The 9,341-nt window shown below is 37.6% G+C and overlaps 1 protein-coding gene across 1 annotated transcript; it reads right to left on the reverse strand.

Annotated features, from left to right (window-relative positions):
- Nucleotides 1–882: 882 nt before the first annotated feature.
- On the reverse strand, nucleotides 883–9,293 carry SLC7A13 (solute carrier family 7 member 13). Its single transcript, XM_032121966.1, has 4 exons — nucleotides 7,066–9,293; nucleotides 4,489–4,620; nucleotides 2,505–2,869; nucleotides 883–1,773 (listed from the first exon to the last, which is right to left on the reverse strand). The coding sequence occupies exons 1-4, from the start codon at nucleotides 7,784–7,786 to the stop codon at nucleotides 1,528–1,530; spliced, it is 1,464 nt and encodes a 487-aa protein (XP_031977857.1). The 5' UTR covers nucleotides 7,787–9,293; the 3' UTR covers nucleotides 883–1,527.
- Between the last annotated feature and the right edge of the window lie 48 nt (nucleotides 9,294–9,341).

A 9,341-nucleotide genomic window follows, 5' to 3' on the forward strand; every position in this document is an offset into this window, starting at 1 on the left:
CTGTGTGCATTATCATCTTGAGAAAAGCCACTTTCTACATGTATTTGTTTTCATCTGGGGGCTCATTCCAGTGCAAAGTCAAATCCGTTTAAACCTTCAGTTGATTCCTGGCTTTACTGATGGGCACCCTAGACTTTGGGTAGCTATGAATAATTCTTCCTCTATCATTCTGATCTCTAAAATTTTTATATATCATTGAATCGAATATTGTAGAAAGATTTTTTTCATTCAACTGTGTTATAATATAATGCCCTGTAAGACAGTTTCACCAATATAACATCCATCAAACCAGAGATCACAGGGGAAGAGCCATGTTAGGCTGGGGCCATCTACTGGTTGTGTTGCTGAGCTTTCTTTGACAGATTTGGAAAATCACTTTATATTTGTAATTCCATTTAATTATAAAAAAAGAAGCATATCTTAATAGATTAATCACCTACATACATGATGTTTCTTATGTACTGGTAATTTGTTTTTAAGATTAAATATTCTGTGAATTTAATATGGCCCAAACATCAGAAGAAAAAAAATTAATTTATCTTGCTTTCATAAACAAAATAAAAATGGATGGAAGGAGGCCTGAAAAAGCTCTTACTTCTCAATAACACCGAAAAGAAATCAAGGAGTAAAGTAATATTAATGCTAAGATGTAAACAATTTAGTAAAGGAATCCACATCTCTTTAGTTTTTATTTCTGTAATGAAAGAGATAAATAATTCTTATTGCCTTACTTGATGCTTTGTAAGATTTCACCTTGAATTTGTATGTGTTGTTCTAAAATAGCTGAGATGTGCCATATACAGTTTTCTTAAGATATAAAAAGATCTCAGTCACTTTCATGATATTCTTCAAAGGTTTTTATTAAAAAGAAATTCATGCCAAAAAAGGTAGCATATGAAAAGAAATGTAAAGCCTTTAAAACCAGCAGATCTAATCAATGAGCTACTGCAAACTAAGAATAATCCAGACAATTTAGTTCAAAGTCCAAAAGTGCATTTCTATAATGATGCTATTTAGTGTGTATTTATTCACTTATTGTAGGATAATATTGATAACTATTTGTGCTGTGATTGAGTCTTATATCTATTATTACAAGACTATACACAACTTTTAACTGTGTTCTCAGGAGCAAGAAAGAACATTTTACAGATTTTGCAAGTTTAAGAGAGATCCTTTGCACCTATTAAATTAGTATATGTATACATTTATGTATTTATACAAACAGACACAAAAACACATACATATTAACTTTTATGCTAATGCCATGGTTTAGTTGATGAGGAGGTGTTAGGTCATAGGTTGGACTTGATGGTATCAAAGGTCTTTTCCAACCTAGTTCATTATGTGATTCTGTGCCTATACATACATGTATGTGCAAGTTTGCAATATATGTGTATACACCTATATATGTATATGCATGCATGCACACCTATGTATAACATCAACAGCTAAGTTGTACTGTTTACAGTCTCAGTTAAACAAAATCTGCTGTTGGCTCTTAGTTGTACTGGGATTAAATATCTGCCATTACTCACATTTGCCCTTAGCAGATTCATCAGCAGGACAGACTTCTAACAGGAGCTGTAAGTGGCAAGTAATTTTATCAAGAAATGCAAAATGCAATTTAAAATGTATAAAAGGCAGATAAACAATAACACTTCCCAGCATAAACAGGAAAGCGTAAACATATTGCAGGTTTGGAGACCAGACTATGGGAGCTAGAACTAGGAAGAAAGACATTGCCACCATCACAAATGGAACAGGTAAAAACACCTATAAGAGAAAGAAAAAAAGTGGTTTAGGAAATAAATGAACCAACTGTGATTTTATGCTTCATTCATAAGAGTAACAATGTGTTCTTTTCCCCAGTAGAATACCATTTTTCACGCTGCTATAAATTCACCCAGGACAAGAGTCATCTGACTCAAATTGCCTGTGAGGAATCTTTTTTAAAATATTTGTTTAGGCTCCTTCTATTGTCAAGGGGGAGAGATAGGCAGTACTGGAAATCCATTTGTTCACATATGATATTGTGGATTCCTATAGGACACTCAGGGCTGGGTGCCTAGAAGCCTTCACAACAAGCATATACTTCTAAGCCAGCTTTCTGACTGCTAGAGTAAGAGGAAATTCAACCTATCCTTAATGCCTCTGATTGTGTCAGGAAAAGTGAGAGCAGATCAAAGCTTAATTGTGAATGGCAATGGGTCCTATACTGTTCTTCTTCCTGCTCCACCCTGGTATGGTACCACCTTGTTTGAAAGTCTCCCCCATTCTGCAAAGAACCATCTCCTGTTTTCAACTGCAAGTTCTCTGGTGCAGAGACCATCTGTTTGTTTCTCTTCTTTTTATAGTGAAACAAAATTTTCAAATAAGGCTCTAAGCATTATTATTTGTATTTTTGTGACTATCCACTTTGAATCTGCACTTCTTCTGTAACTTTTGCATGCTACCCATGACTCAAAAAAATCTATAAAAATATTTTGTAACTTAGACCCATTTACTTTGTATGGTCGATGTAGATGAGGTTCCCGGTATCGAAGTACAATCAGGCTTGCACAAGTCAGTCCAATCATAAGCCAGGCAGAAAATCCAAAGTAATTTGTTAATGTAATAAGGTCAGAGGGGATGATAAAAATGGATGCAATGGTGGTTGAAAAAATCATGGCTGGTGCTGGAGTACAGGAGTGGACATTAAGCATGGATATTAAAACAGGTAAATGTCCTGACTGACTTCCAGCATAACTTAATCGACCGAGTGTGAACATGCTGCTGTTGAGGGCACCAAATATTGAGACAGCAACAGAGAGAGGAATGATCCAGGCAACAGAGGGGATCACTCGATCAGCCCAAGTGACTGCCACAGCAACTGCAAGAAAGCAAAGAATTAGTGTACTACAAGTACCATGTTCTGAATAACCGACAGACTCAACAGGAACAAAACTTAAAATACAAGAAACACCTATTATTTACCAGAAATGCCTGCTTTTTTGTTGCAGTAGCCAAACACAAATCCAATCCTAAGGGTATTTAATTCAGGAACTAAGCATGACAGCAAGAAGGAGTGCTGCCTGCCAGAGCAAGTCAGGGAAACCTGCTGGGGCCAATACCACAGTCATGGACTTCCCAGCAGGAGTGAGCTGCATCTCACATCCTGCATCACAAACACACACGTGGGCAAGGAAAGAAAATTAACTCCTTGGTCCCTGGCGTGACCACAGTGGTGACACGATCTGTTGTTACAGGAAACTGCCAACAGGAGCACATCTACGTTCAGAGATGGGTCGACAAATGTGCTATTAATGAGATTTTGCTTTGGGTGGAACTGGGAAATGTGAAAGATTGTTTCTGAACAAGAGATATTCAATACTGCTAGGATATTAGCTATAGCTGATATTGTTGCGAGGACAATATTTAGTGGGTCTATAACCAAATGCCATGAGGAACACACATCTTGCAGCACAGGAAGTTATTAGAGATGGGGAAAACAGTGCCCCCCTCCTCAAAAAAAAAAAAAAAGTGAAGGAACATGAACAAGCAATGTTTAAAAGAGTGCTATAATTTTAGGGCTATCTTCTCAGCTGGATAAACACAGTTCCCCTGGTATGCATGGAGCTGGTCATGCCAGCTGGCAGCTGCTATTCATGGATAGTCTGGTATTTGCTGCCTCCTTCATTGTAGCATGCAAATGATCCATCTCTCCCAGCAGATGGCCTGACACTGGCTAAGCTATAATATGAGGTTACTGAGTGACAGCTACACTGTTCCCATTTATATTAGTGAGCTTTTTCCATAGGAAAAAAAACAATTGATCCATCCAAATGAGGTATGGATTCTGTCACACCTGTAGGCAAGGTCTGACAGCTCAGTCTCATTACAGTGGAATTTAAAATGTGCTGCTTGGACAATCAAGGAGAAATACAGTTCCCCTTGGAGCTTTCATGGGCAGCTTATTGGTACAGGATCTGAGACAGAGTTTACATACACTGGCCTTTTGTATAGGCTCTTCTAAGGAATCACAATATTTATCATGAATAATACACACCCAAAATGGCTACATTTTTGTGTCCATAGTCTTTTCTATACTCCTGAACATGTTAGACTTGTCCACCTACTAAAGAGTAATGGCTTTAGCCTGAGACTCCATGAGGTAGGGAAAGAAGGAGGAGTGAAGATTTAAACTACAGGAAAACAAAGGTCATCTCTGTACTTGGGACCTGACATTCACCTTATTTTCCAGGTTTTTATACAGTTCTGATTTCTTTTACAGACAGTGTAGGGAAAAGCCAACAATTTCAACAATCTGCCAGCATTCAGTCCAACTTGTGTCATAGAGTAAAATTAAGGAAGAATTCTCTGTTAAAAAAAAAAATGAACCCAAATTTCTGGACTGTGAAGTTACGTGAGCAGAAGTAACCCAGGATACTGACATCAGATGGATATGCTAATGTCCACTCCTTTTTAATTAAAAAAATATTAAATACATACCTGAGGAGACAATTTCCTTAGGTGTGAGGACAGTCAAATATGAGATGTTCACCAGTAAATAAAAAACAATTACTGCAGGAACAGCAGTCATCACAGTTAAGGGGATATTTCTGCTGGGGCTTTTCATCTCCTCTGAAAAGTACAATTTAAAACAACAAATGAAGCAAACAATGTAGCTTCTGCAAAAGTTTTTCAGTGGTGAAGCTGTGCAGAGTTTGATAAGACTGATACCAAAGTCCTGTCCCAATCTCTAATCATGGCTGCTAAATTCTCTGCTTGTGAAGCCCTACACTGGTTCTCAAATAGGTTAATATCAGAAAACCTTAAAAAAATTATTTTTATTTATCTATTTTTTAACTGTTTGGAAGGAGGGCTGGATGAACAGCTGATTGATTAAAAAAGATTACAAGAGGAGTGATAATTTCCCTTTTATTTGATTAAGCACGTATCTGACTTACATTAGAAAACTGATTTGGTAGGAAATTTTCAAGTAGCCTTACTTGAAAATCATTAGCTTAAAAATGAAACTCCAAAGTCACATTATGTATTCTTACATCACTTCATGAGTCCTGATCTGTAACTTACTGAGCATATTTGCCTATTCCTACTCAAAACCTTTCTCTTTGCTATTATATCAAAAAATACAGAAAAAGTAACAGAAAAGACTGAAGGTATAGACATAAGAGCAATAATGCAGTGGCTTTAAAAGGGGGCAATTTCCAGATGGATTCTGATGATTATTGTCTTTTCCAGTGCAAAGACGGTGAAGGAAAATTGTTTAGTGCTAAGCCTGATAGCTTAGAATTACTCTTACCAAACAAGAAAAAAACCCCAAATTTTGCAAGTGAACAACTCAGGCACTGGCACACATTCCTGAGCCTGTCATAGTCCCAGCAAAAAATGGAGCTGGTTTCCAGAACCCTAATTTCAATCACCCTCATCTCAATCAAAAAGGTTCTTTTTCATCTCTTTCACTCCTTTGTCTTGTTCCCTCCCCATTTCCCACTTCCCTCAGCATTTACAGACAATTTCCTGAGTATTACCAGCAAATAACTAACAAGAGAGAAGTGAAAAGTCAAATGTACATCTTATTTAAACTCTTTTTAGGAGACAGAAATCCATTTTCTCCTTCACATTTGATTTCTGTCTTCTGCTCAGGACATCAGCCTTGAGCCATGATCCCTGTGCTGGCTGTAGTGCACAGAGACAGGACTGAAGGACCACAACACTGGAATTCAGATACTATCAGAGAATTTGGGATTTATTTCAAATGTAAGAAATATACTTAGTAATTTTGAGCTCAGAAGAGGATAATCACCAAATTTGCCAATTTAAATTTATCTTTCCATTCATTTTGTTCCTTGCTGCAGTCTTGCCATCCAGCTGGCACCTGATCTATCAGCTGAAGCTCACAGAAATGAAGTAATTGTTGAAGAATAGGAAACTCAGTTTTGTTCAGAACTGTTGCATAGGTTACATCTGTCTAAACAGCTGTGCTGCCCAGTGTATGGCATTTATTAGTACTGCTAACTGATCAGAAAATAAATCAGTATTTTACCATAAGTCTTGTACTTTCTCAGGCTTACAAAGCAAAGAGCTCACCTTTGAGGAAAACCATACTTTCTTGATTTATATTACTTTTTTTTAAATTACAGCCTATTTTTAAAGCTGGAGTACCTGGATTATAAAGATAATAGTCAGTTTTTTAAACATTAACCAAATTTTCACACTGTCTTCACCACTGAACTTTGTGTTATGCATTTAACACATTCAGTTTATTTAATATTTTACATGATCGAGGTCAATGGATGTGAATGGTTAAAAATATAACAGCAATATCCATTTGCTTACAATGTAATTCGATTAATCTGATGATACTATAAAACACCAATAATTTAACTAACATCATGAACACCATCTCTGTAGCTTTCATGAAAAAATGCTCATGTATTACTGCCACATCATCAGATACAGAATAGGGTGAGTGAATAGATATGCAAAAACCTTTTGAATGTCGGAGAACAAGTTCTATGAAAAATTTTATATGACCTTCCTTGGATCTCTCTTCACCTTTTGTTAGACTTCAAAAGTCTGTTTTCCCAAGAAAATACATCCCATAAAATTACTACATTCTAAGAAAATTCAAAATTAATCTGTCCATGTACAAACCAGCTGCATAACCTCAGATTAAGGCACAGATATTTAAATAGAAATTATCTATGCACACATAGTTTGGCATGGATAACTCAGTACTTTCCTAAAAATACAGTGAATGGACACTGAGAAAGACAAAATGCAAATTTTTAAGGTGTGAAAAATTCTTTTTATGCATATTTTAAATTAACTATTTTGATTCTTTTGAACGCCCCTGGAAATGTCAGCTTGATTCTGCACAAAAAGCAGGAATCTTCCCTAGAGAGGAACAACGCCTCTTGTACCAGCCCCAACAAACACAAGACCCATGTAAAACATGAAGGACCCTGTGGTCTTGAAGCAGAGACAAGTTCTCCCAAAACAAGCTGAGGAACACAAGAATGAGAGCAGCAGAACTAAACCTAAAGAAGAGCAGCAGAATACCTGCCATGTAATTGAGGGACCACCAGCCTCCATATGCGTACAGTCCCTGGAAGAAGGCTTCGGCAACCTGTGAGGTGTTGGGGATCTCTGAGCCGAACATGTCCTCAAACCTGGCCAGACTCTCCTTTTGCCTGGCAACAAGGAAAACTATGCCACTGACAGCAATCACAGACAAGGCCATCATCTTCAGCAGAGTGAAAATTGTCTGCACCCACGCAGCCATTTTGACACTGAGGCCATTCAAAATCCCCAGGGACCAGAGAACGGCCAAGGCCAAGCATTTCTTCAGCACATCTGGTGCAGGGCAAATGCCATAGAAGGGCTGGGTGGCGTATTCAGCAAACAGCAAGGCTCGAGCAGCATTTGATGCTGGCTTGGTAAACGTTGATGTCCAGATAAACACGAAGGCGGGTAGGGATCCAAGGCCTCTTTTAATATGGCTGTATTCTCCTCCGGAGAAGGGCAGAGCGGTCCCCAGCTCCGCATAGCAGAGGGCACCCATCAGAGAAACCAGCCCAGATGCAGTCCAGATCGTTAGTGCAATGCCAACATTGAGTAAGGAATGTTTTAACACCCCTGTGGGAGACACGAAGATCCCTGCTCCAACAATTGATCCTACAATAAAACTTACCCCGTCAAAATAACCTATATTTCTTTTGAGTTGCATCTTGGCTTTTTCTTTTCTTTGCACATCTTTAGGGTCGTTTTCTCCTTTTTCCATTTTTTCTGGGTTTTTTTTCACAGCAGATTTCACTTTGTTGTTAGCAGTCTGTCATGGCCCTACTTTCTAGTGAAATGTTATGGGAAGCTTGGCTTAATCATTCAGAAAAGAGAGCATACTTTGGGTTTTGATGTCTCCTGTGTGAAGATGATTAACCAAATACTTCAAGAAACACTGGCAAATCATGTACTTGTTGGTTTAATATGTACTTCAGAAATTATTAAGGTCTGCAGATATTTTTAAAGAAAACAGCATAAAAAATAATGCATAGCAAATGCTCATTTCTCAGATGATTTTCATCAAGAGATTTCAATTTGTTTTATGTACATCTTCAGAAACAACCACAAGAGGTGAGTAAACGTGACTTCTACATCATCCCTAGGGAAAGAGGAAGGCTATGGCAGCATGAGGAAAGAAATCAACCTTCCTTATATTATTGACAGTGACATGGACATTAGATGAACAGCGTGGCCACTATTTTTCCACTGCCCATAAATAAAATGGACAGTGAAAATCACTAATCACCAGTATGTTTTGCCAAAACCTCATCAGTCACTGGGTATACTGGACCTTGTTTATACTTCACTCATTAAACACAGCCCTAGAAAGAAAATTACCAGTTTTATTCCAAGTTTTTTCCTGAACACTCATTGTTAGAATAGTACTCAAGCACATCCTAAGATGGCATTAATCTTCAGAAATTGCTATGAGGGAAAGAAGCTGTATCATAATTTTCATTGTCTGCGCAGGGGCTTTGGAACAGAAAGATGAAGGATGGAAGCTCCCAACATTGTGGCATGTGTCTTTTAAGGTGTGGCCACTGATTTTTCTACATATTTATCAATCTGTGATATATTTGATACATCTCTTCAATCAGATGTGGAGACATCATAAACCCATGACTTTTGTACAAAATAAATGCATTTATTATTTCTAAAAGATGCAGAGAAAAATGGGCAGAAAGAAGAAAACTAACTGAAAAGAAGCTCAGCATGGACCCTAAGGGTTGTGTAGGTGCCCAAACCCATAACTGCAAAGTTCTTACTTTTTGTCAGTCAAGTTGCAGAACCAGTTTTGTCCTGCAGGTCAAAGCTCAGCAGTGCAGTGAACAAAATTCACGCTTTTACAGGGGCCAACTTGAAAGACACAGTGGTTCACACCAGTCCTGAACAGCAGGATTTTCACTCAAATACAAAATAAGTTCATCTGAAAAGTTAGTTTACATAATATGTCATCATGTAAAAAACCTTCGGCTAAAATAGGCATGCACAGACTGTTCTTTTGTTTCAATGACTTAGCTAAACTGGGTTTCCTTCACCACGCAAAAGCTTTGCAGCATGGTCAGCGACAGAATTTACAGCTCCAGAGCAGCTTATAACTATAGGAAAATTCTTCCATCTTCTCCAAATCTCTGCAGTACTCACTAACTACTTTCGCCTTACAGACTACAAAAATTGTAGTTCTACAAGTTCTACTAAAACTTGCATGCATTTTAAATTGCATTTATTCATTTCATAAACTATACTATGTATTTAAGTATGCATTTAACATGCAT

This window comes from Corvus moneduloides, chromosome 1 (assembly GCF_009650955.1).
Source record: "Corvus moneduloides isolate bCorMon1 chromosome 1, bCorMon1.pri, whole genome shotgun sequence".
Classification (NCBI taxonomy): domain Eukaryota; kingdom Metazoa; phylum Chordata; class Aves; order Passeriformes; family Corvidae; genus Corvus; species Corvus moneduloides.

Excerpts from the sequence above, each read along its gene's own strand:
- SLC7A13 (XM_032121966.1), bottom strand. The coding sequence starts at position 7,786 with ATGGAAAAAGGAGAAAACGACCCTAAAGATGTGCAAAGAAAAGAAAAA. Across the intron at positions 2,870-4,488 it reads TAAGGAAATTGTCTCCTCAG|TTGCTGTGGCAGTCACTTGG; the intron begins GTATGTATTTAA and ends GCTTTCTTGCAG. Across the intron at positions 1,774-2,504 it reads ATCTACATCGACCATACAAA|GTGTTTTTACCTGTTCCATT; the intron begins GTAAATGGGTCT and ends TTTCTCTTATAG.